This window comes from Drosophila suzukii, chromosome 2L (assembly GCF_043229965.1).
Source record: "Drosophila suzukii chromosome 2L, CBGP_Dsuzu_IsoJpt1.0, whole genome shotgun sequence".
Taxonomy (NCBI): domain Eukaryota; kingdom Metazoa; phylum Arthropoda; class Insecta; order Diptera; family Drosophilidae; genus Drosophila; species Drosophila suzukii.
In genome coordinates, this window is record NC_092080.1 from 24,114,773 (window position 1) to 24,140,863 (window position 26,091).

Genomic DNA, 26,091 nt, shown 5'->3' on the forward strand with positions numbered 1-26,091 from the left:
TTATTTTGTACAAATAAATCTAAACAATTGTTGTATTTTTTTTATTGGAAAGTACTGTTTAAAATGGGTGAGAAATGCGATATCTTTATAGTCTCCATTTATGACTCCTTACATTAATTTCATTTTTTATTACCGCCGTGCGAATAAAGATTGACATTAAGGAACTGATAGGAAGTGGGTCCTTTGGACGGGTATACAAAGCCCGATTGGACGACTCTGAGGAGTCGGTGGCCGTGAAGCAGACCATTTACAATCCGAAGTTCTGCCAGCGGGAAGCAGAGATAATGGGGAGGCTGATGGACCACAACAACATCATTCGGCTCATCATGCACTCGTGCGTGACCATGGGAGTTCCCCCAATGAGTTACATAATGCTGATTATGGAGTACATGCCGATGACCCTGCTGGACTATTTAGCCCGCGGAGAAGCTCATCTATGTGTGCATACTATCGTATCAGATCTTTAGGGGATTTGGTTATCTCTACTCCTTGGGCATCTGCCATGGGGGCATCAAGCCCAAGAACCTGCTGATGGACAACCAGAAGATGAGTGACTTCGGCAGCGCCAAAATCCTGGTTCCCAATGACCCCAGCCTGAGTTACATTTGCTCCAGGCTGTATCGTGCTCCCGAGCTCTTCGCCAAGTATGAACTCTATGGCTGCGCCGTTGACATCTGGAGTGCTGGCTGCGTTCAGGCGGAGCTACTCAAAGGATACCCCCTCTTTGCGAGCCCCAAGCACGATCGAAAGCAGCTAAGGTTTATCGTCAATCTGCTGGGTGCCGAGGGCTTGGAACGGGATCCTGAAGTCCTTTCAAAGTGTGGGGACTTCCAGCGTCCTAGGACCAGTCGGCCTAGCTGGGACCTGCTTACGAATGTGGCTGTGCCGTAAGACCTGTCGGATCTGCTGAATTCCTGTTTGGTGTACGAGTCCTCTGCTAGAATACCGCCAATGGTGGCGTAAGGTCAATGCTCCTACGATGAACTGCGCATCATGGAGTCACTGGGGCTGCGCATGCCCAATCACTATCTGCTGCCGCCTCTGTTCAACTTTACCGGCCAGGAGTTGGGTACAGATCCAAAGCTTTGGATAATGCTGTCACCCCTCCATTTATCTCAGGCAGAGGAAGAGTTGCCTGCCGTGGCAGCCTTTGAAGATGTATTGGAAATATCAGGTCATGCAGACTTATATTAATAAACTTCGCAGCGTTCCATTTGAAAGGTCTTAGCCTGTAACTTAAAATCGTATCTTACCTAAAGTACTAGAATCTGTATGTAAAATGTATAATAATTTCCGTGGTCTCGACTTTTATGGGGTCAGACAGACGGATATGTTGAAACTATTTCGGCTAGAGATCCTTTTTAAGAATAAACAGGGTGTAATTTATTACAGGGTGTAAGCATGTTATACAATATTTTATACTTCGACTTACTCGTAGCACAAAAAACAATTTTTTTATTGATAAGATATTCAAATAATTTAATACTTAGTACTTACCATTATATTTCAGGGTTCGTTACTCTTGACTACTTAAAATAAATTACAAAATGTAAAAAAAATAATAAGTTTCAATCTTATATGGAAAAATGTTTTTTTAATATTTGGACCCGCAGTGCTACGGCGGTACGGGTTAAATTGACCAAAACTTAAGGAACTGTAAGAAAGGTTAACAACTATTCAAAATGGCGATGTGCATTTAGATGTTACTATTTAATAGTAAAACTACCACACAATAGTAGGATGTTGAATTCAATTTTAAGTTCAGCTATACGATTTTTACAAATGAATAGTGTTAGCATCAGGGCTACAAACAACTCCGGAATTGAACCACTTTAGGCACTAACTTTTAGACGATAGAAGCTAAAGTTTTAACCGGAGCGTTAAATTATTTTGCTAATGAACCAAACAGTGAGCATCACCAGGACTTCGTTGAGTTTTTAGAACCAATTTTGTAGAAAATCCGTTTTTAAAAAATAATGTACCAATTTAAAATTAGTTAATTTTTAGTTTTGTTGATGCACAAGAATAGGTTTAATTTTACGTAATAAAAGTGTTGATCGTAATTTTTACATTTGTTTTGTATTTTCAAATGTTATTTTCAAATGTTTACCATTGAAATTTAAATCGACCGCTTTACAATAGTTGGCAGACTTTTTAAGCTGTTTTATTTGCTTATTTGCAGAACATCAAACAAGAAGGGATATTTTATAACTAACTTTTAACTATTTTATAACTAAGCCTTAGGCTGCAGCTCCGAACCAGGCAATGAAATGGGATACATCAAGTTGCCCACCCTATATTGCTCCAATTGACGCTCCAGAGTATCTGTACCCAACAAAGGCTGCAAACCTTGAGTTGTTCGTAAAACAGTGTTTTAAGTTACTTAAAACACTGCTAACCAGTGAGCATAGTAGCCCTTGAAAGAACAGAAAGAAGTCAAACCCGACCACCGAAAAAATGGCTCAGTCTTACGGCAGCTCTCGTACGGAAAGTCAGGAAAGTGTTGTGTGAAATAAGGAGGACAATTTTGGTTTCTTCACATTTTGTCAAGTCATGGAGTTACCATCCATGGTGGAGCGTTCGGGGAATCACCTGGTGGTGCGCAGCTTGGTTAATGGCGTACCGCTGTATCAAACAGCATTGGAAGGTGGAGAGGATGTGGGTCTACCAACAACTCAAGGCTTGCAGCCTTTGTTGGGTACAGATACTCTGGAGCGCCAATTGGAGCAATATAGGGTGAGCAACTTGATGTATCCCATTCCATTGCCCGGTTCGGTTCCCGTGGGAGCTGCAGCTCCAGCCGACCTGGTCCAAGAAAAAGTGGAAGGTGCACTGCACCCAGAAGGTAATCCTTCGAACAACGAGGAAGAGCTACCCCAGTGCAAGATTCGACGCAACTACAGCTGCAACCAGTGCCCCTTCTTCACCCAAAATCCTCGTTCTCATTTGTCCCATCTTCGCGACGTCCACGGCGAACGGATTGTGATCAACGAGTGCAAGCTCTGCTTATACGCCTCGCGACATTTCCAAAAGCTGGTGCGGCACATGAAAATGGTGCACGGCTGCTCCGATGATGGAGGTCAACTGCGGGGCAAGCGAAACCTCTCCAGGGAGGTGCGCAAGAGACGTTTGGAGGAGAGCATTGAAATGCAGGCCGCAGCTGGGCCGTGCCTTAATCCCAGCCTGCTACGCATGCTGCAGAATGGACCGCCACTGGAGCAGCTCAAGATCGAGCTGCAGAAGGAGGAACAGCAGCTGTTGGCCAGTGTCCAGGCTTACAGCCGGCAGCAGGAGATGCTGCAGCTGCAGCAGATCGTCGACAGCAACGATAACATCTTCTCCATGGCCTTTGAGTTCCAGGCCAAGTTGATGCCTTCGAAGCAACCAGAGTCCCTAAAGTTGGACCAGAACAATAGCAGCTCCGATTCCGAGGAGGCTTCAAAGAGTCCCTCGCCGGATAATTTTGAGCTGCCGCCGGGCGAGAAGCAGTTCCAGTGCCTGAAGTGCTCGTATAGCACCCCTATCCGTTCCAGATTTAAAAAGCACGTCAAATACCACTCCATGCCGTTGATCAAGTGCAGCTCATGTGACTTTCACACACCCTACAAGTGGAACCTCGACCGCCACACTAAAAATCATGGTGCCCATGGACATTTCAAATGCTCGGCTTGTGACTTCAGCACAGATATCAAGCAATCGCTGACCATACACGAGTTAAACCATCATGTGCCTACTGTGGGTCACCAAACGGGCACCAGACGCCGGGATGAGGCAGAGAATCACCTGGATCAACAGCCAACTAGCTCCAAAAAGTCAGAAACGGACAAAAGGGGTTCTCCGATTACAGCACCAGATTCTCCAGTTTCGAAACTCCCGGAGATCGTTTGCTCCCACTGCCAAAAGAAGGTTGCCAATGCCATCGAATTGATTAATCATCTGCAAGTGTGTGCTCCTGCTTTGCGGAACACTACTCATCTACAGGCTGTTCTTAACGGGGAGATGGATCTCCAGGATGATGACTTGCCCAGTGCTCCCACAGATCTCGGCTATTGCGGTGTGGAGACAGCTCCTGGCTATGGAGAGGTACATTTTACCTTAAACTTAATTTTCTTGATATTTGGCTGGATATTTACTTAATCTCCATTGTTTTAGGTCACTGAGGTCTTGCCAGAGGAATCCGATGATACGTCGCCCTTTAAGAAGGTTTTCAAGTGTCCCCATTGCACATTTTGGGCAGCTACTGCCTCGCGCTTCCACGTCCACATCGTTGGCCATCTGAACAGAAAACCCTTTGAATGCTCTCTATGCGCCTATCGCTCCAACTGGCGCTGGGACATCACCAAGCACATCCGCTTGAAGGCCATCCGAGACAGGTCCCACAATCAGGCCCAGGTGCTGATGAACGATGAGACTGGGAGGCGCAACTACGCCAAGTATAACCAGTATTTGACTTTGATGAAGGTGAGTGCGGATCAGATGGCCGATTCCAAGGGTATGCGCACGGGTGAAATGATCGCCATGCCACCGGAGAAGCTAGCCGAGCACCATCCTATGGACACGGAGGAGAACTTGCTAGAAAGTCTGCTGCCCATTGAAATGATGGACAGTTCCTCTTCGACCTCGGCTCTAGATTTGAGCAAGCCCAAAGAAGATCCCCCGATGGGTAGTATCAACGTTGACGCTGAGTTGATCACAAGTACCGACGATTTCCGCAAGCGACAGGGAGCCGCAGATACACATTTTCAAGCACTAACATTTAAAGCGTTAAATGCTTCTATTGGCGAACCAAAATCTAAAGAGTCTCCTCTAGATTTGACAAAGTCAAATGGCGTTCAATCAGACGAAATGACATCCAGTGATGACTCTCAGGAGTCTACTGAAAGCGATTAGGTTTAACTATGGAAGTACACATGCTTCAACTATATCATATTATTGTCAATTTCAATAAAACATAATTTATAATATTTGGTTACACCAAATTTATCTGGGAAGTTTTAAATATTGGTATACTTTGTTTATATATCTACATAAAAATGGTTTTTATACCCGTTACTCGTAGAGTAAAAGGGTATACTAGATTCGTCGGAAAGTATGTAACAGGCAGAAGGAAGCGTTTCCGACCCCATAAAGTATATATATTCTTGATCAGGATCACTAGCCGACTCGATCTAGCCATGTCCGTCTGTCCGTCTGTCCGTCTGACCGTCTGTCCGTCTGTCCGTCTGTCTGTCCGGATGAACGCTGAGATCTCGGAAACTATGAGAGCTAGGCTATTGAGATTTGGCGTACAGATTCCTGAGCTTCTTACGCAGCGCAAGTTTGTTTCAGTAGACTGCCACGCCCACTCTAACGCCCACAAACCGACCAAAACTGTAACTCCTACAGTTTTGATGCTAGATAGAAAATTTTAACTGAAATGTATTGTTCTCATCAATACCTATCGATTGGCCTAAAAAAAAGTTTGCCACGCCCACTTAAACGCCCACAAACCGCGATAAACCTGTGACGCTCACAATTCGCATGCTAGATGAAAAATTTTAACTGAAATGTATTGGTGTCGTCAATACCTATCGATTGATCCAAAAATAATTTTGCCACGCCCACTCTAACGCCCATAACGCTTAAATCTGTCTACCGCCGGTAGGTGGCGCATTTTAATTTCGCTTTGCTCCATTTCCCTTTGAGTAACGGGTATCTGATAGTCGAGGTACTCGACTATAGCGTTCTTCCTTGTTTTTTAATAAGGTTTTAGTCTGAATACACTTAAATGCCGATGTTAAAGAACCTAATAAAAGATTGAACCTTTTATAGTGAGATTATTGCGTATCTGTTTATTGTTAGGTAGGGGTAATTAGGGCAAGAGTACATCTAAAAAATAACAATAAATATGTAGTTAATAGTGTTAGCATACAGTTAATTTAGCGTGGCTACTGTAATTATGACACTCCTATTGAAGATCAGATCAGCTAAGCTTTAGTCTCGGATAATAACGTATACTACGAATTTAGATCACGCGCTTTTCACAGCAAACATTCCTGTATGAAAAATAATACTATGCATATCAACACGAAGAGCGGCACCAGGAAGCAGACTTCATCTACGCCGAAAGTGCCCACTATCAGCCACAGATCGAGGCAGAGAAACCGCGCCTGCAGGAGCCACAACCACAGGCACTAAGCCGTCTGGCACTGCACGCCCTCAAAGTGGGGCGACTGTCCGTCTTCGTCTTCCTGTTGCCGCGGCATCGGCTTGTAGTCCGTCATCTGCACTTCCTCGGCGTGCTTGGGGACCACTATTTGCTGCCTGGGGGGCAGTAAATCCTCCAGCATGGCCAGCTGCGGTGCCGTGGCAAAGTCGTTGTCAGGAAACTTAACCTTAAACTTCATATAGAGATCTCCGCTGTCGGTGGCCTTGTTAAAAACAGGCATTCCACCGCCCCGCACCATCTTAATTTGGTTGTGCTGCAGCACTTCCCCCGGTTGGGTGCGCAGACATACGTTTCGTCCATCCAGGTGCTTAAAGCAATGTGTGTAGCCGCATAACGCCTCTGTGATGTTTATCTCAAGATCCCGCATGTACAGATTAGCATGGCGGCGCTGAAAGAGCGAATGCTCCAGTTGTGCGATGACTACAATCAGGTCCCCAAACTCGCCGCCTCGCATTTGATGACCCTCGTTGGCGAAGGGAACCTTCAGCATGTGCGGTGCTCCCCGCTCAACGACCAGGTCCCGCTTCATCTTCTGCTCTACAAAACCGCTGCCCTGACAAGGACTGCACTTCTTGTCATCCTTAATGGTGAATCCCCGGCCGTCACAAGCCGGACAAGTCTGAAACAAAATATAATTATTAATACTGTTTTCCTTGCCTTCAATAAATATAATTTACGATTTGAATTCGTAAAATCTTTAAGGGTATTAGAACTTTGGTTTTCCGAAATTGGCTTCCGTCCTTGTTTCTTGTAAGTTGAAATAGTTCTGCTTATTAACTTTATAAAATGTCACCACATAGATGCTGCTTTCTGCAACCTATTATGATTCAAATTAATGGTTGCTTCAATGTATTAAAAAATGGTACGAAACGAATTGGCATGGCAAAAATAAGTCTTGAAAATAAGATAAAACGCCAGAGTAGAGATTCTCTATTTTTAAATTTCCTGTACTGTAGCTTACGGATGACTCGGGAAGTAACACCACTGCCCACGGCAGGTCTTTGAACTCATTTACCCATAACTTTTTAAGATATTCTGCGATTGGTTAGATCTTCAGCGTGTGGATAGATATTGATAATAATTATTAATTTAGAATTACACTGGAGCAAAATATTCAAAAATTTGGGCGCTAGACAGAATATAGCGTAATGGGTCTTAGAGTGGGCGTGGCACTCGACTGTAACAGTCTTGTCCTGCAATTAGGCATGAAGATTCTTGGGATCTACACTAGTCGGCATAAGTATTTTGACGAAACAAAAGTTAAATACACGCATAATTTGAAATTACTACATATACAGTTTGGCATCAATGGAACGGTCGTTTAAATTCCGTTTGAACAATACAAGACATTTCTTAACCTATTTAGCACTTATTGAAAAATATGACTTTTTGTGAAAGTCTACTTTGTGACCTTTTTTCTAGGCTTGAAAAGAAACGTCAATTAACGCAAAAAATGTATATAATCTAACATTAACTGCAAAAATAATTTTTCCAAAATCTCTTTACTTATATTTTTATGATTACTCATGTTTAATTGGTTAAACATTTGCATTCGGGCTATATTTTTCACTTTTTGCACCCGTTACTCGGAGAGTAAAAGGGTATACCAGATTCATCGGAAAGTATGTAACAGGTAGAAGGAAGCCTTTCATAATCACTAGCCGAGTCGATCTAGCCATGTTCGTCTGTACGTCAGAACGCTGTGATCTCGGAAACTATTAAAGTTGGGAAAGTTGGAACTTGGCATGTAGATTCTTGAGCTTCTTCCGCAACGCATGCTTATTTCCACAGGGTGCCACGCCTACAATCGCCCGTAAAGCTACAACCCGTCTAGCGCCCACACTTTTTAATAGTTTGTAAAAATTTAAATAAGATTTTGTTCTCATTATTAATACTTATCTACATGCCAAAAATTTTTCAAATCTGACCATTCATTAAAAGTTAGAGTTTTCTCTTGTTTCCTTTTCAGTTTTTGAGCATGTGATTAAAAATATAAGTGTGTCTTTTAAATGTTAGGACCAACTTTACTTTTTTGTTTGGTGGCAAATCGGAAGTTCTATTGCTGGCTTTTTAAAAGTATTAAATTTTATTACTTTGCATTTTTCCTTGAAAAAAGGATTCCTATTACGCTGACGTATTTTTTCCATATTGTTTAAGTCTTTAAATGCTTAGATGGAGCGACAGTATCCCATTTTACTACTGCTACCAATATATGTAGCATTTCAAAAATACAAATAAATATTGCTACGACTTAAAAACATGTAGGAACGATACTGTAGGAGTAGCGGAGGAATAAAGTTAAAAGATCAAAATTTGTGCTTCTGCTATTTATTTGTTTCAATTTAGGAGCTTTAGCAATAGCAATATAAAAAACTAGCATATCATTTAAAGGCCTGCAATAATTGTACGTCCTGTTCTTTATAACGAGAAATGTGTTTGTCCGAAACATTGAACATTTTTTTAATACGAGTGAAGAATAAATCCAGTTTATCAGGGGTATCACAGAAATCGTGTAGTGCTGAATTCGCGTAAAATTTTCTTTAATGCACTTTGAAAACTCACAATTCATGGATCAGCGATTTCAGCGGCTCCGCCCTATTTCTAATTTTTGTGATAATATTTCCGGCAAGCGAAAAGGACCTTTTAGTTTCAGCTGCTAGCAGGAATTTAGGCTTCTTCCCTTTGTGCGTTTGAGCAAAACTTATAAGCTTGGTGGAGAACAACGTTATTTTTTCTTTTTTCGGTAATGTTTACTCCTCGATTATAGTACAGCAAGTTAATATACAGTCTTATGATTTTATTAACACTGTATTTAAATTTTGATTCAGCCTGCTCAACTGTTACCAAATATTCAAAAATACTTTTAAAGAAAATATTTAAGCTTATTGTTTTCTTCCCTTTGGCGAGCCTAACAGGAACGATTTATTCAGAAACATGAACATGATTTTCTTGACCTTTTTATACCCGTTACTCGTAGAGTAAAAGGGTATACTAGATTCGTCGGAAAGTATGTAACAGGCAGAAGGAAGCGTTTCCGACCCCATAAAGTATATATATTCTTGATCAGGATCACTAGCCGAGTCGATCTAGCCATGTCCGTCTGTCCGTCTGTCCGTCTGACCGTCTGTCCGTCTGTCCGTCTGTCTGTCCGGATGAACGCTGAGATCTCGGAAACTATGAGAGTTAGGCTATTGAGATTTGGCGTACAGATTCCTGAGCTTCTTACGCAGCGCAAGTTTGTTTCAGTAGACTGCCACGCCCACTCTAACGCCCACAAACCGCCCAAAACTGAAACTCCTACAGCTTTGATGCTAGATAGAAAATTTTAACTGAAATGTATTGTTCTCATCAATACCTATCGATTGACCTAAAAAAAAAGTTTGCCACGCCCACTTAAACGCCCACAAACCGCGAAAACCTGTGACGCCCACAATTTGGATGCTAGATGAAAAATTTGAACTGAAATGTATTGGTGTCGTCAATACCTATCGATTGATCCAAAAATAAATTTGCCACGCCCACTCTAACGCCCATAACGCTTAAATCTGTCTACCGCCGGTAGGTGGCGCATTTTAATTTCGCTTTGCTGCTTGCATATCTCCATTTCCCTTTGAGTAACGGGTATCTGATAGTCGAGGTACTCGACTATAGCGTTCTTCCTTGTTTTAAAATGTATTTCAGCAAATGTGATCTAGAATTTTTTGCAAGAATAAATCAAAACAAAACTAATATTTTCTGCGCCAGTAAATCAATTTTTGGACAAAAAAATGTAAAGGAATTAAATATTTTTACAGTTGCACAAAGTTGGTCGTAACTAAATGAATAGCACAAGAACGGAAGTTTCCTCGGCAACCCGAAGTTTACACTTCGTGAAATATCTTAAAATTTTGAAAGATATACCCGATTGTTCCTATGGGAAGCTATAGGACATCGATGTCCGAGCGGGGAAATTTTTAACTAACGTATTAATTGTTTTTTGTATTAAATTTTTAAGGCCATTAAATATATTCCTTTGGTATCCTAAATGCATAACATAAACGAAAAGTAAAAATAATAAGTTTGAGACTGTGCGCAATGGCTTTGAAGGCCTTATGGCATATTTTATATTTGTATTTAAATCACTAACGCTTCAGCTTTTTAACTAAGCGGATGTATATCACTGTAGACGGCAGTACACGTAGTGGCGAAGCGCGCCAGAGAGCGTGCGAAGACAACTACTATATATAGCCGCAGAATTGAAAATCTGCCATTATGGTCCGATCGTAACGAGTGATACACCAATCGAAAGGTATCGCACTAACTAAGAAGATTGCATACCAAGACTTTCGAAATATAGATTTGTTTGGGAGAAAAAGCGGTGAAAGTGTAAAGGTACAAATTTAGAAAATTGGAGCTGCTGGATACGGTGGAAATAAAAGCCGCCAGCTGTTCAGCTAGTTTTATTCTTACCGAGAATACGCGTCGAATGACACCCTCATTTGTTGAAATCCGATTTATCCCGTTTAAAAGTAATTCAAAAAACAAGATTTTCTTCTTCTTCCCAAAATGAAAATGTTTGTCCCTTTGTTTGTGGGTTTGTATGCATCCCATCTTAGTTTTAGGGTTTTGGAAACCCTATGGGTGTATGCTACTTTAGAATTAGAAAACGTTTGTTCTACGACTTTTGGAAAAACCCGCTAGTTTAGCGGAAAAAGCCAGATTTAAATAGCTTATTAGGGTCCTTTACTTGCATGAAGCTAATCGAAATAGGAAACCTGATCTATTTGTTCTACCACTTTGGAAAAACCCTCTAGTTCGGCGGGAAATATAAGAAACGACAGGTTTCTCTTGGAATCTGAAACTATCCAGCCCTTAAGATTCCAAACTTGTGCTATTAAAATAGGTAATTGAAGCGATAAAACTTGTTATTAAAAACTTTAATATTCATGGGGACGACTCCTAGTCATGGTATTGGGGTACTTAAACTCTTGTGCAAAAAAAAAATTCTGATATCAAACAAAAACACCTCTGAACACCTCTTATTACAATAAGTAGTGGCGAACGCACCTTTAACAAAAATTTCTGATATCAACAATTGTGACGAAAAATTATATTACATTCAATAAAATAAATAAACTATATTAAATTTATGTATTCGGCACGCTACATCACAAAATTTACTGTTGCGGGCCGAAATCATAAATTTAATATAGTTTGTTTATTTTATCGAATGTAATATCATTTTTCGTCACAATTGTTGATATCAGAAATTTTTGTTAAAGGCGCGTTTGCCACTACTTTTTACTTCGTTAAGAGGTGTTTTTGTTTGACAACATTTAAGTTCGATTTTTACAAAACCTATTGACATTCATAACGATTTAATCAATAGTACATAATGTACATACTTATTTGCACTAAGACTCACGGCATTCCTTTAATATAAGTAAAATCATTATTATTCCGACAAAATTTCTAAGAAAAAATTTGAGCTAAGGAAAAACTTAAAGAGTCAAGGAGGTAACGATGCAAAAAGGCAAAATAAATAATAAATTTTCTATCAATTATTAATTCACTTTATAAGCACAGATAGGGATTCCTAAAAAGCGTATAATCAAGCAAGTGCTTACGTTTCTAGAACAAACTATTATTCGTATCTAACTTTTACTCTGGTGCTAAAAACAAGATACCCAAGAAGTTTACAAATTCAAATGCATATGTCGACTCCCAGAACTCATACATACCGCATCGAAGGGACTGAGACCCATAAAGGTAAAGGCGGCTGCCCGCCCCGCTCCGCCGCAGGTTTCGCAGCTCTCGCGAGCCTCCTTTGGACCTCCGTCGCCGTTGCACTTGGAACACAGCTTCTGCCGCTTGTATTCCACTTTTTTTTTCATGCCGCCAACGTAGATCTCCTCCAGCGTCAGCTCCACCTTTACCACGACCTTGCCGTCCCGCCTGCCTCTCCCCCCTGGAGAGACTCGTTCAAAGGGAAACCACTGGGCAAAGAAATCGGAGGCATCCGAGAATCCCTCAGCGCCCTCTTGCAGACCTTTCAAGCCGTAACGGTCGTAGATGCGCCGCTTCTCGGGATCGGACAGCACTTCGTAGGCAAAGGATATCTCCTTGAACTTGTCGCCCGCGTCGGGATTCTTGTCTGGATGGAACTCTTTGGCCAATTTGCGGTAGTTCTTTTGAAGCATCCGAAAAAGGGGGAATCCAAATTATTTACCAAGAAATCGAAATGGGGCAGTTACCTTCTTTATATCCTCGTCGCTTGCGTCCGGAGCCACTCCTAGAACTTCGTATAAATTTAAGTTGTCCATTTTTTATTGCACCTTATCCCCCCTACAAACTAAAATAGTTGTACATCGTAGGTGTGCAAACTATTTATTTATTTAACAATGTATCTATGACAATATTTTCAAGTCATATTGGTTAGCGAGTGTGACCAAGTGCGCTGGTGGAACCCCAAACAAGAGGTACCGAAAGAAATACCTCAAATTGCGGCTGATTTGTGAACAGTAGGCATTGGCATTGGAAGAATAGTCTGAAAGTTATGTTTAAATGTCTTAAAAAGGTTTATGTAATTTAAAATGACGTGTGTATTATATGTTAACTAAAGAAATGTTTAGTAATTCACAATTTAAACAATATATCTAAATTTAAATCTAAATAATGCAGGTAAATTATTGGTATTTTATAAATTACTTTATATTCGAATATTGTATTTTACAAATACAAATTTTTACAAAATAAGTTAATTTAGATCTTTCTTTTCATAGTGCCCACTGTAGCACACGTAATCCCACCCGGAAAACGCCAAAAATACCAGAAATATACCAAAATGAGTCACGCTGGCGACCATTTCCATACGAAAAGGCGTTAGCACATTCAACACGACAAGTCAGGGTCCCACCCGAATTCACTTCCACCAGCGCACATACACACACAGGCGCAGCTACGTGTGCCATCTTGCTTTTTCATCGGAAAATTTTCCAGAAATTACGCTCAAAAATTACGAAAAAATCGGAACCAAATGGAGTGGAAATTTTTTTAAAATTTAAATTTCGTGCGATTACGTGAAATAAAGTCGAGTTGGGTGAAAAATTCGCCGCCAAACGATCGCTGGAGAATTTTTTCAATCAAGCCAAATGGGTGCGAAGCTGACGACGTAAAAATTTGTGTGTACCAACGAAAGAGCGGAGAAAACGGACGAGGCGAGAGTGCAAAGCGGAGAGACCGAGGAAACACTCGCGCAAGAAGAAGAAGCAGCAGCAACGACGAGAGTTTTCTCTCTGTGAGTCTGTGTTGCGTGCGTGTGCGCGCGCGCGTGTATTGGGGAAAAATGATGGAAAACTACGAGGAAATTCGCCTGGGCCACATTAAGGCCAAGGATCTGGACGACCAGGTGCCAGACGCTCCGCAATTCTATCCGCCCCCCAAATTTGATTTTGGCGCCGAAATTCTGGCCACAACGTCGACCGAGGCAGAATCGGCGGCAGAGGCAGACCTAGCAGCAGCAACAACAGCTACCAGCGAACTAGCTGGCAAAGCAAATGGTGAAATCAAAACAAAAACATTGGCTGCCAGGGAAGAACAAGAAATTGGCGCCAAATTGGAGCAAGAAACCAAAAATCTCGCAAAGCCATCGAGTGAAAATGAAGAGGAGGACGAGGAGGAGGAAGAAGACGACGACGAAGAGGAGGACGATGAGGAGGAGGTCACCGGAACCAGCAACGAGGATGAGGACTCTAGCTCCGACTGCTCCTCTTCCGTAGGTCCCGACTGGAAGCTGCGCTGGCTGCAAAGAGAGTTCTATACGGGCCGTGTGCCCCGCCAGGTCATTGCAAGTATCATGCCGCACTTTGCCACCGGACTGGCGGCTGACACCGATGACTCCGTGCTGTGGGACTACCTAGCCCACCTGTTGAACGAGCCCAAGCGGCGCAACAAGCTGGCCTCGGTGAACACATTCGACGATGTCATCAGTTTGGTCAAGAAATCGCAGAAAATCATTGTGCTCACGGGAGCCGGGGTATCCGTGTCCTGTGGTATCCCGGATTTTCGCTCCACCAACGGCATATATGCGCGATTGGCCCATGACTTTCCCGATCTACCCGACCCGCAGGCCATGTTTGATATAAACTATTTCAAGCGGGATCCGCGACCGTTCTACAAGTTCGCCCGCGAGATATATCCCGGCGAGTTTCAGCCCTCGCCCTGCCATCGGTTCATCAAGATGCTTGAGACCAAGGGCAAACTGTTGCGCAACTACACTCAGAACATCGACACCCTGGAGCGGGTGGCGGGCATACAGCGGGTGATCGAGTGCCACGGCTCCTTTTCAACGGCCTCGTGCACCAAGTGCCGGTTCAAGTGCAACGCTGACGCCCTGAGGGCGGACATCTTTGCCCAGAGAATTCCGGTGTGCCCACAATGCCAGCCCAATAAGGAGCAGAGCGTAGACGCTTCCGTGGCCGTTACAGAGGAGGAACTTCGCCAGCTGGTCGAGAATGGCATCATGAAGCCGGATATTGTTTTCTTCGGCGAGGGTAGGTGTCGTTTGCATATTGTGTTTTTATATTTTACATCTAATCTGACTAATAAAAACAAAATCTTCCAAGGCAACAATCAAAGTGTTTATTTCAGAACTAACCACATTTTATTATACATTTTAAAAAAGTTAAAGTATTTGAAATACAATAAATGCCAATTCTCTAATTGGTATATCCTGCGTTTGCTTTTCCTATTACCAACAGGTCTGCCGGACGAGTACCACACGGTGATGGCCACCGACAAGGATGTGTGTGATCTGCTGATCGTGATCGGCTCCTCGCTAAAGGTGCGACCCGTCGCCCACATTCCCAGCAGTATCCCGGCCACGGTGCCGCAGATCCTTATCAATCGGGAGCAGTTGCATCACTTGAAATTCGACGTGGAGCTGCTGGGCGACTCCGACGTAATCATCAACCAGATTTGCCACAGGCTGTCGGACAACGACGAATGCTGGCGCCAGCTGTGCTGCGATGAGTCGGTGCTTAGCGAGAGCAAGGAGTTGATGCCTCCAGAGCACTATCATCATAATCACCATCATCATGCCAGCCACCACCTTCACCACCACCGCCACTGCAGTTCGGAGAGCGAGCAGCAATCGCAACTGGACACTGATACGCAATCCCTCAAGTCCAATAGTTCGGCGGACTACATTCTGGGCTCTGCTGGCACCTGCTCGGACAGTGGCTTTGAGTCCTCTACATTTACGAGTGGCAAGCGTTCCACTGCCGCCGATGCAGCAGCCATTGAACGCATTAAAACAGACATACTGGTGGAGCTGAATGAGACAACCGCCCTCAGCTGCGATCGCTTGGCTGTCGGAGCCCCGTCAACAACGGTTGAGAGCTATCGCCATCTTTCCATCGATTCCTCCAAGGACAGCGGCATCGAGCAGTGCGACAACGAAGCCTCTCCCAGCTATGTGCGTCCCAGCAATCTGGTTCAGGAAACGAAGACAGTGGCGCCCAGTCTTACACCCATTCCGCAACAGAGGGGAAAGCGACAAACAGCAGCAGAGCGTCTGCAACCTGGAACATTCTATTCCCACACCAACAACTATTCGTATGTGTTTCCAGGAGCTCAGGTTTTCTGGGACAACGATTACAGCGATGACGACGACGAGGAGGAAGAAAGAGGCCACAATAAGCACGGTGATCTCTTTGGCAATGTGGCGGATAACTACAATGATGAAGATGAGGATGCCTGTGATCTGAATGCCGTTCCATTGTCACCATTGCTCCCGCCATCGCTGGAGGCTCACATAGTCACCGAGATTGTTAATGGAGTCGATGAACCTGTCTCCAACAGCAGTCCCGGCCAGAAGAGACCCGCCTGCATTCTAGAACAGCCGCCAACAGCCATCCCAACTCCCGCAATTGAAAGGGAAACTCCGCCTCTGAAGAAGCGGCGACCTAGCGAGGAAGATGGGCAGCAGTCCCAAATAGAAAGTTCGGAGGAGAGTCCGCCTCCAGGACAGTTAGCAGCTGTGTAAACATAATTTTATCCCTGCTAAAAGTGTAGTATTTATTTTAAACGCAATTTAAACCAACTTGTAAACAACAGAAACAATGTCCAGAGAAGCTGCGAAATCAAAGCAGAGGGCCATGTTACCAATTTCATTCCCAAGAATTGTAGTGGAATCGGAATTGATAGGTTTAACGTTTACTTGTATTTGTTTTAAAAATGAAACTTCTATTCCGGTTTTACGAAATTATTGAAGGAACGAAACCGGAACTAGAACAACTAGTTTACTGAACTCGAGGCTTTAGACATCTGACCCTCGTTGCTTTACAACCACTTTACGATCCTTCCGTTTTGATATTTTTGGAAAAGCTCTTAGTTTATTTATTATCTCTCTTCAAAACGAATCGCTGTAAATGTTAGTATTTTATTACACTAAGTTGTTATTGAGGCCTTTTTAGATAAACGAGAATAATAAGCGGAAAGTTAAAAATTCTCTAAAAAGCATGGTTTCTTTGTATTCAAAGAAAAGCTACGCCTCAACTTTAAACCTAGGTTTAAGCGTAAAATATTTATAACTATGCAACTACAACCGGAAAAAAACAAAACTTAGACTTAGTTAAAAACTAGACACAAACACTCTGTATATAAGCACTCGCTCTTATTTTGTATTGTACATGATCCTTTTTATACTTTTTTGCGTTATCCTTTTCTTTTCTTTTTCTATCGGTTATGGCAACTATTTTCCAACATTAATACACTCTCACACACATCAGATTTGATCATCTATTTGTTGTTATACAGATACGAATACAAGTTTGACATTTGGTGTGCGTGTTTAAAATGTTTAATCAAAAACTAGCATAAATATATAGCCACCAAACGCAGTGTAAACTTAGCTGTAAGAATTTAGTCTATATGTCATAAAAGTGTATTAATTATCCAGAATATAAAAAAGTCTTAAAGAAACGAAAAAATTGGTTTTTAAATTTGTACAAGTTAAAGCTGGTTAATATAATCTTAGGTTCTGAAGGTATTGGTTTAAGTATGGGAGCTACGTTTTATGATGACAGGGGGAAAGTATATAAAGGTTTTGCAAATTTTAATTAACTTGGCGGATTTCGATCTTTGGTGTTTCCAATGTGAAACATGTATGCACACAAAATCTGCTTTCTTATCTGCTGGCAGAAAATCGTATCTTAGCTTGATATTTGTCAAACCATAGTCGACGTATATACATATACGGGGGTGACAGAAACTCAATCTGACATTCTTGCTAAGTACAACTAGCAGAGTTGATCTAACAAGTCAACAAAGTAGATTCTAGCGGTGACTACGCAGCCCGAATTTATTTAGAAAGTTTACAAGCGCGAGTTTTTCAGTTAAGATAATCAAATTTAACTTACGTGCTGAAAACTCAAGATCAATCATCTCAAAATCTGTGAGTCTGCGCTTAATTCTGATATAAAACTAGCATGCAATGTTAATGCTTTTTTACTGATAATCGTAGAACATTTTAATAGTCACACTTCCTGAATTTGAAAAAGGCAGTTGAAACCGTCGATTTAGGTGCATACCTTTTTGACCCCACATAACCCAAACACAAAGAAAAATCATGTAATTTCAATACTTGCAATTTTGAATTCGGTTTTATTAAAGTATTTTGACATTAGCTGGTACCTTATGGTTATCTAGATACATATTCTATTATTAAGGTGCCTTCTTCAAAAGTATGCCTTATACCAATAATGCTCTCCTTGCAGAGACGTGTGATTCCGGAAAGAAATAAAACGAAGAGAGAGCGCGTTCGCTGGTAATCGAGGATCCTACGGACTAGGAGCGCATTCCTATCGCTCGGCTTACGAGTGAACGGTGTATGCTAGACATGCTGCCTGGGTTGCTTGCAATCGCTTGATTCTATATAAAATATGACATTCTTGGGTCCTATGGTCGGCGAGGGAACTTATGTACAATTTACAAACCCATGCTAAACAATCCCCGTATATTTATATAAATATTGTGTGTTGCATGCACTGTTTTTACTTTTACTTTTATAAAAATACGCGTGATTAAAAAAATGTATTTGTCCCCAATTCAATGATATCTATACAATTGTTGATATAGAACTCTGACTGATATAACATGAGCATACGGCTACGATCTACGGTTTACGATATAATCGGTATAAAATAACGCGCTGTGAGACTTGAGTTAGTTATACAATTGTATCGTGGATGGTTGATCCATTCTAGGCAACGTTTGTGTTTCGATTTTCAGTGCTAACAAAATACTTCAATATGTATTAGTATATATATTCGTTATATATATCCTACATGCATAAGCACTAGTATACACGTATAAAAGTGTGTTTTTATCGGTGATAACTTTCGTTTCGCTTTGAAAAAATGTAAATCCGGGCACTATAAAAACGGAGATTTGTTGGTCTTGTGGGATCTGGCTCTGCCCGGATTAACCTTGCACTTAAGCTGGGCAATAAGATCTGAGATTTTCAGCGCTGGCCCCACCTTCATGCCCAACAGTGGCATTATATCATCCTTGGTTAACTGCAGCAGTCGCTTTCCATCGATCTTGTTCCGGCTGAAGGTATCGCAGTGCGCTGTGCAATCGTTGACCCGTAGGAACTGGGATACGTCATACACATTCCACGAATCCGGCACCAGTTCCAAGTGCGCCTCACTCGAATCGATGTCGGCCAGACGCGGAATGTACTTATTATTCGTTGCTGAGGAGTTCTAAATTCGGGCAAATTACAGACTTAATTAGTGAAAATGTCGCAAGGGATTAAAGGGGTTTTAGGTTAAGGTAAATGATGGGACGGTTGGATGTTGGGGGGTTGTGGTTGTTGCAAGTACCAAAAATAACAGTGCGTAAACTAAATTATATACAAATTGACGTTTATATGAACGATTTCGGTTATATACATTTATGCAATAGTGATATGGAGCCATGGCACAGTGGTTTATCTTTAGAAAGGCACTTCAGTCTTCATCAAAATCCTAAACAAAAATAGCCCTTTTCGTCTTACTTGCTTAAATCAAATCAATAACATTTTCAAACTGACTTTCTTCAACTTTAGTGAATGTAAAAGTGATTTGTAAACTACACTATATGTTTTTGGTAAATTAAAAAAAACACAGACTTGAGAACAAGAAATAAAGCATGCTGGAAAAACATCATGAGGAGTTTAATTTTCCTTTTCATTTTCCGGATCGTACGAATTAGATATAAAATTATTCGGAAATCTTAAAAAAAGGTTTGACTGTAGAGTAGTAGAGAATATCAACAAAAACAACAAAGCCATAATGGTTTGTATAGTTTCCCGATCAATTGTATGAGAGCTATAGTACATAGTCCTACTTTTGGGGAAGTTTCATTCATGTAGCTTTAAAGCAAAAAGAGTAGTTTTAGTTCAAACGAATAGACGGACGGGCGGAAGTGAGGGAATGGCTATATCGACTCGTCTACGAATGCAAGGCAAGAACTTTATAGTGTCGGAAATATTTTCTTCAGTGATTTGCAAAGTTCTGCCTATAAATCATATATGAAATGTTTTAACAAAATGTACGTTTCAAAACCACTGTGCCTTTTAGACCCCTCATTTAAATGCATGAGCTGGACTTCAGGTGGGCAAGTTGGCGGGCAGGCGAGCAGGGCTGTCTGGCTTGATGGCTCTGGATGAATGACTCTACGCACTATTATTCCACTAAGTACTCACCGCAATGTAGCTAGTAGCTTTGCGGCCCACAGTTGGTGGCGCAGGTGATTTAGTAGTGGAAGATTTCATTACCATTTTGTTGCTGCTCGTGGCTAGAGTTACCAGCGAAGTGGAGCCACTTCCACTGCCTGATCCTGCAATCTGATCACTGGAGGACTGTGTGGCGGATTGCTCAGAGATGTGGCTGGTGCTTCCGTCCCCATCGCCATCCGCATCAGGATCCTCCTCTTCGCCCTCTTCCTCGGGCTGATTGTTCTCATAAAAGGCAGCATTGTGATGCTCCGGCTTCAGCTCTAGCTTGATGCTCAGTTTGGGCAAGTGCGGCGTGGTCTTAAGCGCAATCGTACGTGATTTAACTGCAATTCAAGTAACATATAACTTAGTCTTTAATAATAGGTGCTATTAACATATAAATTTGTCTGTAATAGTACGTACAATGTAAGATCAGGTTCCAATTGTTGGATCAATACCGCCTTCAAGAGGATCAAATTTAAACTTACCCGACTGAGTGTTGTTGTCGTTCGGTGTCTTGCCCCCGACTGCTCCTTTCTTGGGCTTCCGTTTCCTTTGTATCTTAGCCTTTGGTGCAGGTTTTGGTGGCTGCTGCTGCGCAACCCTCGGTGGTCCCTCCAGCTTGTGGTTCACCAATACACACCAACCTACTGGATATATATCTGCCGATTCGCAATCCAGCCACTGGTCGTATTCGTCCGTCCATCCGTCGAAGTGAACTTTAAGAAGCCGACCCACCACCCGCGCTACCGTCGCCACGCAGACAAGCCGGGGGTCCATAAGGTCTGCACACTCCAGACTCATGCCCATTTCGAATCCGTGGTCAGGCACTACACGATGAAATAGGTGCTGACTGGCGGCTACTGCTCCCGTGTCCCGAAGATAACCCTCCCATGTGAATGTACGAGAATCGTAACCATTCGGAGGAGTCACCGAAATGCTGTTAGCGGAGCAGAATCCAGCCGGAAAGATACACGGACTCTTTTCATGATAACAGAACCTGTAAGAGTAAGGTAATTGTTACGTTGGCTTTATTTATCCCTAATAATAGCTTTAAAAGCTCACCAATCCGACCCTGAGGCATCCGGCTGGTAGGAATCAATGCGTATCATCATGTACCCAAATTTCAGAACCGCCATTACTGTGGCCGGGCATATGGATGACAGATTGAGGGGGTCCACCGCTTCCAGCTTCATGCCTTCCACAAAGCTATTGGTCTTGCCGTCACTGTAGTACTCGTCGAAGGTAAAGTTCATTTTGAACAGCTCAATTGTGGCATCGTCCTCATGAACTTCGATCATCGCTTCGCGTCCAGCTAAAAAGCAATTTAAGAGAAGTCTATTAAGCTGGGAAATTTATAATACATTTTCAAGGAACAATGTTTTAGAACCATTTACTTATTTATGTATTATGTATTTATAACATTGCAAATGGAAGAGGACTCACCCAACATGCGCTCCAAATAGTCTTGCGGGGCGGCCAGATTATGGCCCACTGTGGTTGCCCAGCCAACCGGGTGGATGATAGGCGAATCCTCATGACACCAAAACCCATCGTCAGAATCGAAGTACCGCAAGAAGAGGCGCTTCCCCACGATCTTTGTGACTGTGGCCAGGCGCACCTGTGAAATGCGATCCTTGTCCACACACTCGAGATTCAGGCCAAGACGGAAGCGCGACTGCAGGCTGTCGTTGATTTTGTTGTAAAAGTTGGAGGGAAGGGTGCGGGCTCCGGATAAGCGGCCGACCAGGAAGTCCTTCCAGTCCTTGTACTTGTGCTCGATGGTGCGGGGCGGGATGAGCGGCTTGCCCCGAGTTGCACACCAGCCCACCGAGTGCACCTCGGCGTTGCAGAGGTTCACCCAGAAGTCGTGTGAATCCGTATCGAAGCCCTCGTAGCTCATCAAGGCCTTATAGCCCTTGATCTCCAGGATGGTGGCCACCCAAAATGAGGTAGGAGTCTGGCCCGGCTGGATCACCTCGATACTATCGCAATCGGTGTTCTCCACCTCCACTTTCATACCCACGCCCAGATTGTCCCATACCTCGCATCCGGGCGCATGTGGAAAACAGGTGACAGGAGCCGCATTGAAGTTCTCCTTGCTGAGGCGGGGTAACCAATCGTAGGAGTGTGTGGGATCGTACATTCGCCGTCGTATGCTGATAATTTTCTCCATTTGCGGACACGGTACTGGTAGACGCTCATACTTGGGAATTTGCGGCAGGTCATCCTGAGGGTAAACGTCTTTAAAAAGTCGAAGGGCCTTGGGCGTCGGAGCTGCGGTCAGATATGAATTGGGTGTGGCTGCTCCTTCCTCGGCGCTTCCCGGAGCCGTGGCATCTCCCACTGCTCCACCATTCAAGGCAGCAATCGTTTCATTCGCTGCCATTTGAACATTATTGGCAGCTGCGTCGCCACCTAGGGACATCGGTTCGCCAAAGCTGTTCAACTGGGTAATCTTCGATTGGTCCGTAATGCGGAAACGGTAATTGGCATTCTTAATGTGCGCCGCCTGCAGGTCAAGCTCTATATCCGACTGGGACTGGTGCTGTTCGCCAGCCAAGACTTCTTCGACCGCATCCGAGCCCGCTGCGGGAATCGGAGAACTGGTGCTTGCCTGGCCTCCCTCCATCTTGCTATTCAGTACCAACGAATAAAGTTCACCTCGGGCACAGGCCATGCTGCAAAAGCGTCTCGATTTTGTGTAGAATGTGTGCTTCACTCCAATGGCTCCACAACGTTTACAGACAGCTGCGGAGAAAATAGGCGAATTGTTAAAATATATTGAAACGTTATTGAGTTACTTCATCTGATCAACCGTACTTGTACCCCGCCATACAAACCCAAATTCTTGGAACACAAACTCAAACGGAATACAAATTGTAATTCAAACTTAAGCTAGGAGTAAATCAAACTTAAAAAGCTGTGAAATGAATTTGTTGTAGAGTGAGTCGATTATTCTACTTAAGAGTAGCAGGACGGTGTTCTTTAAAACCAAATTCGTGATTGGTTCAACGAACAATCAATAATTCAAAAAAAAAAATACCAATTAAATATCTTAGCTGATGGTGTCAAAGTTAAAAATTAATCTTTAAAAAGCTTAAACTGGAGCCCGACTGATTAAATAACCTTGGAACTTTTTATAAATAAAATTAGGTTGTAGATCAAATTAAACTCACAAAATCAAATCTTCTGTATTAAACCAACTGACGCTTTAAAGTTACATACGATTTAAATTATGATTTATGTTTTTATGCTTATTTAAGTTGTACAACTCGCCCTCACAATGGTCTCATAAAAAATCGACACACTCTATTGCAGAGCAACCTTACCCATGCCGTCTTTCTGTATGGGGATCACCGAAGGGTCTATGTTGCCCTTGTAGGCGATGGGTGTCTTCAGCACCAGTCCCGGCCTGTTCACGGGTTCGATCTTGCGCGTCTTGCGTTGTGACCGCAATGCGGAGGAGGTGGAGGCACTGCAGGTGGCGGTGGTTGCGGTGGAGTTTGCTCCTTTGGCCATGCTGTACGTGCGCTGCATTTGCTTGCTGGAGCTCACACAGGGTGCTTCGGAGCTGACCATAATGTTGCCAAAGGCATTTCCATTGAGCGTTGCCATCGCAGGGGCTAAAGTTGTGCCCAGCAGCTTGTGGTGCAGCAGGCCGTCAGCTAGTGGGACCAGCAGATCATGCTCAACTCCAGAGACACCCAAGCCTCCAGGCAACTGTGTCATGCAGGACGAGGAGGACTGCGAAATATCCTTGTCCGAGGAGGTCATGAAGTCGGTGCCATCGTAAGAATTATTGTCCTCGTTCATCATCACAAAGTCGTCGATGTTGATGATCTCCTGTTTTGGTTCCAGCCCCGATCCGCCATCGTCGTAGCCATCGTCCATCTGACCGTACACCTGGTCGTCATCATCCACAACCGCTTCGCCAACACCCACGCCCATAAGAGCTCCGTCGTGTGCAGCCATGCCCACCATACCGGTGTCCACATCGCTATCCATAACCTCAGCATAGTTTTGGAAGACAGCCGCTGCCGCCGACTGCTGAAGCAGTTGCTGCTGCAGGCCGCCCATGTGAGCGAATCCGTACAGGTTGTTTGAGTTGGTGGCAATCAGGGTGCCCGGCTGAACACCCAGCGCCGCAGCCGCCGCTGCCGCCTGACCAGAGAAATCCCCCCCCATCAGGCTCATCATCGGATTCATTTCCTTTTGTTGAGCAGGATGGGTTCGAAGATTGGATGTTGTTCAGGTTGAGGTTCGATCATTGGTTTTGTGTATTTTTGTGTCGAGTTATAAATTGTAACCAATACATAAATCATAGAAAAGAAAGTAGAAGAAATAAGTAAACAAATTCCAATTTTTAACTGAGACAGACAAAAAAGATAGTTTTGAAATTTGGCCAATCCCCAAAGAGTACGAGTTAAAACCTAAGGAATTTGGGTTTGCTTGCGACTCCGAGGACTAGCAAATATAATGCCGACAATCATTAAATTAATAATTATATTTATTAGTCTTCGAATTGAGAGATTGGCTTTTGGATCAAACCGTCTGCGCTTACCAAAGTCGGTTGATGGGCGGAGAGGTCCTCCATGACAGAAAGTCCAACTGTGGGATGACCCAGAAGAGTGGCCGCATCTTCCAGTGTAATGCGCTCCGAGTTGTACTGACTACTCATCCACATCATACGCAGCTCGGCCGGATTCATTATAAGCGGTTGAAGCTATCGATGCTGGACTTGTCAGTATGGTAGTATCATTTATAAGACAAAGTCCTGAATTTTCTTCCAAAAATATTCAAGTTGCCCTTCTTGTTCGTTAACATGCATTGGCTAAAATGGAAGATGGGTAACATTAATTTCGCAATTTTGAATTGAAATAGTATCATTACATTAAGCAACGAACGACACTTTGCAAGCTCTTCTTAAACCTTTAAGAGACTTTGGCTAACTCTCAAAAGAATTAACTTATATATGTATAAAAATATCATGCGTCTATTGCCCTTATTTTAAGTTATTTTGAAATTTTAGGCATAGAATGACATAAATAAATAAAAATTGGCAGTACAACATAATTCTACCCTGAGGTTAATCTTGTAAGAATAGTTTTTGTTTTACGCAAGATTTCGGAACTTTGTGAGATATTGAAGATCATTTTAAATATGTAGGAAAAACACATAATACATGGAATGTTATCAACAATTAGGTATTTGTTGTACATTTCTTTGATGGACTTGAAACTAGGTGTTTGTAGTAAGTTAAAGGTGGGAATTCGAATGTTCCCGGTCTTTGTTTGAATGAACTTTTCCGTCCCGGCAGGAGCCTCGACCATATGGGCCGTAGCTCCTGACCGATTCCCAGTGTTCCTCGTTTGTTCGTTTTGTTTGCCTCCTTCTCTCTATTTTTTCCGTTTTTGCACGCAGCTGCTGCGCTGTGGAGAGGGCAGGGAAAGGCGATTAAAGACTTCCGCCGCGGGCTCAACTTCGCGACAACTTCTTGCGGCAGCCACAGCAGCCACGCAAAATTCCACTCATCTGGCCAATAAACATTGCTCGATTTGTACAAATCCTGGTTACACTTTCCGTGCGAAGCACATCACTCGCTCGAAAAGTCAATGAAGCGTTTGCGCAGACAGCGAACGCGAACACAAAAGAAAACGCACGATGTTGCTGCCCCAGGCTGCGAACTTACACTTTTAGCACGTCTAACGCGTTCGGCTTAGGTTTCATCAACTGCTAGCACTTGTGAAGTTCCATTTTATGGCTTTTTTAATGGATTTACCGAGGTTTTCAACAGTTTTTAAAGAGCCAACTTCTTTTGCATTTGCCGAGCAGGGATGGCAATTAGCTCCCAGGGCTGCGCAGTCGAACATCAGCGTTTTGGCATTCTTTTGCCCGCTAAACCGCCAGGGCTGCAAAAGAGGGCGCGTTCAGCAGGGAGTAACGAAAAGTGATTACCGATTCGATGGGTGGATGTTGTATCGATAAACGAATTTACAACGAAATCTTTGAAAACAGTACGAATCTTAAGTTATTTCTCAAGGGATTGTCTAGATTTATTATTTTCTTTCTATGTACATTTTTAAAATTCAACGCAGTAATAATTGTACAAATTGTTAATACGATCAAATGTGATAATTCG

General features: G+C 42.9%; 6 protein-coding genes across 8 annotated transcripts; 4 read left to right on the top strand and 2 right to left on the bottom strand.

Annotated features, from left to right (window-relative positions):
- Positions 1-151: 151 nt before the first annotated feature.
- Positions 152-1,224, top strand: Pk34A (Protein kinase at 34A). The gene is given in 2 exon segments (XM_017077176.4): positions 152-415; positions 417-1,224. Coding segments are annotated over 2 exon segments (606 nt in total). The 5' UTR covers positions 152-284; the 3' UTR covers positions 892-1,224.
- A 1,198-nt stretch (positions 1,225-2,422) lies between these two features.
- kmg (kumgang) lies at positions 2,423-4,979 on the top strand. Its single transcript, XM_017077189.4, has 2 exons — positions 2,423-4,083; positions 4,153-4,979. Exons 1-2 carry the CDS (start codon positions 2,554-2,556, stop codon positions 4,888-4,890), a joined length of 2,268 nt encoding a protein of 755 aa, XP_016932678.4. The 5' UTR covers positions 2,423-2,553; the 3' UTR covers positions 4,891-4,979.
- An 824-nt stretch (positions 4,980-5,803) lies between these two features.
- DnaJ-H (DnaJ homolog) lies at positions 5,804-12,643 on the bottom strand. The gene is made up of 3 exons (XM_017077229.4): positions 12,442-12,643; positions 11,929-12,375; positions 5,804-6,827 (listed from the first exon to the last, which is right to left on the bottom strand). Exons 1-3 carry the CDS (start codon positions 12,508-12,510, stop codon positions 6,174-6,176), a joined length of 1,170 nt encoding a protein of 389 aa, XP_016932718.3. The 5' UTR covers positions 12,511-12,643; the 3' UTR covers positions 5,804-6,173.
- Positions 12,644-13,112: 469 nt separating this feature from the next.
- On the top strand, positions 13,113-17,175 carry Sirt1 (Sirtuin 1). Its single transcript, XM_017077228.4, has 2 exons — positions 13,113-14,739; positions 14,947-17,175. Exons 1-2 carry the CDS (start codon positions 13,533-13,535, stop codon positions 16,230-16,232), a joined length of 2,493 nt encoding a protein of 830 aa, XP_016932717.1. The 5' UTR covers positions 13,113-13,532; the 3' UTR covers positions 16,233-17,175.
- A 647-nt stretch (positions 17,176-17,822) lies between these two features.
- Sfmbt (Scm-related gene containing four mbt domains) lies at positions 17,823-25,784 on the bottom strand. 3 transcript variants are annotated; one of them, XM_017077233.4, is made up of 8 exons: positions 25,642-25,784; positions 24,514-24,783; positions 23,282-24,161; positions 21,396-22,700; positions 21,015-21,264; positions 20,438-20,949; positions 20,010-20,293; positions 17,823-18,954 (listed from the first exon to the last, which is right to left on the bottom strand). In XM_017077233.4, the coding sequence occupies exons 2-8, from the start codon at positions 24,658-24,660 to the stop codon at positions 18,622-18,624; spliced, it is 3,711 nt and encodes a 1,236-aa protein (XP_016932722.3). In that variant the 5' UTR covers positions 24,661-24,783; positions 25,642-25,784; the 3' UTR covers positions 17,823-18,621. The 3 variants fall into 3 exon arrangements, with proteins under 3 accessions (XP_016932722.3, XP_016932721.3, XP_016932723.1); XM_017077232.4 differs by having other exon boundaries at positions 19,938-20,293; XM_017077234.4 differs by lacking the exons at positions 23,282-24,161; positions 25,642-25,784 and having other exon boundaries at positions 19,938-20,293; positions 24,514-24,654.
- Positions 25,396-26,071, top strand: LOC108011930 (uncharacterized). The gene is given in 2 exon segments (XM_065868853.2): positions 25,396-25,648; positions 25,650-26,071. Coding segments are annotated over 2 exon segments (372 nt in total). The 5' UTR covers positions 25,396-25,564; the 3' UTR covers positions 25,938-26,071.
- Positions 26,072-26,091: the final 20 nt, after the last annotated feature.

Coding starts and splice junctions, on each gene's coding strand:
- kmg (XM_017077189.4), top strand. CDS start 2,554: ATGGAGTTACCATCCATGGTGGAGCGTTCGGGGAATCACCTGGTGGTG. Junction 4,084..4,152: donor CAGCTCCTGGCTATGGAGAG/GTACATTTTACC, acceptor CCATTGTTTTAG/GTCACTGAGGTCTTGCCAGA.
- DnaJ-H (XM_017077229.4), bottom strand. CDS start 12,510: ATGGACAACTTAAATTTATACGAAGTTCTAGGAGTGGCTCCGGACGCA. Junction 12,376..12,441: donor GCGACGAGGATATAAAGAAG/GTAACTGCCCCA, acceptor ATGCTTCAAAAG/AACTACCGCAAATTGGCCAA. Junction 6,828..11,928: donor GTCTCAGTCCCTTCGATGCG/GTATGTATGAGT, acceptor ATTTTGTTTCAG/ACTTGTCCGGCTTGTGACGG.
- Sirt1 (XM_017077228.4), top strand. CDS start 13,533: ATGATGGAAAACTACGAGGAAATTCGCCTGGGCCACATTAAGGCCAAG. Junction 14,740..14,946: donor TATTGTTTTCTTCGGCGAGG/GTAGGTGTCGTT, acceptor TATTACCAACAG/GTCTGCCGGACGAGTACCAC.
- Sfmbt (XM_017077232.4), bottom strand. CDS start 24,660: ATGAATCCGGCCGAGCTGCGTATGATGTGGATGAGTAGTCAGTACAAC. Junction 24,162..24,513: donor CCGCCCATCAACCGACTTTG/GTAAGCGCAGAC, acceptor GCTCAACAAAAG/GAAATGAATCCGATGATGAG. Junction 18,955..19,937: donor AAGCTACTAGCTACATTGCG/GTGAGTACTTAG, acceptor GCCCGAATTTAG/AACTCCTCAGCAACGAATAA.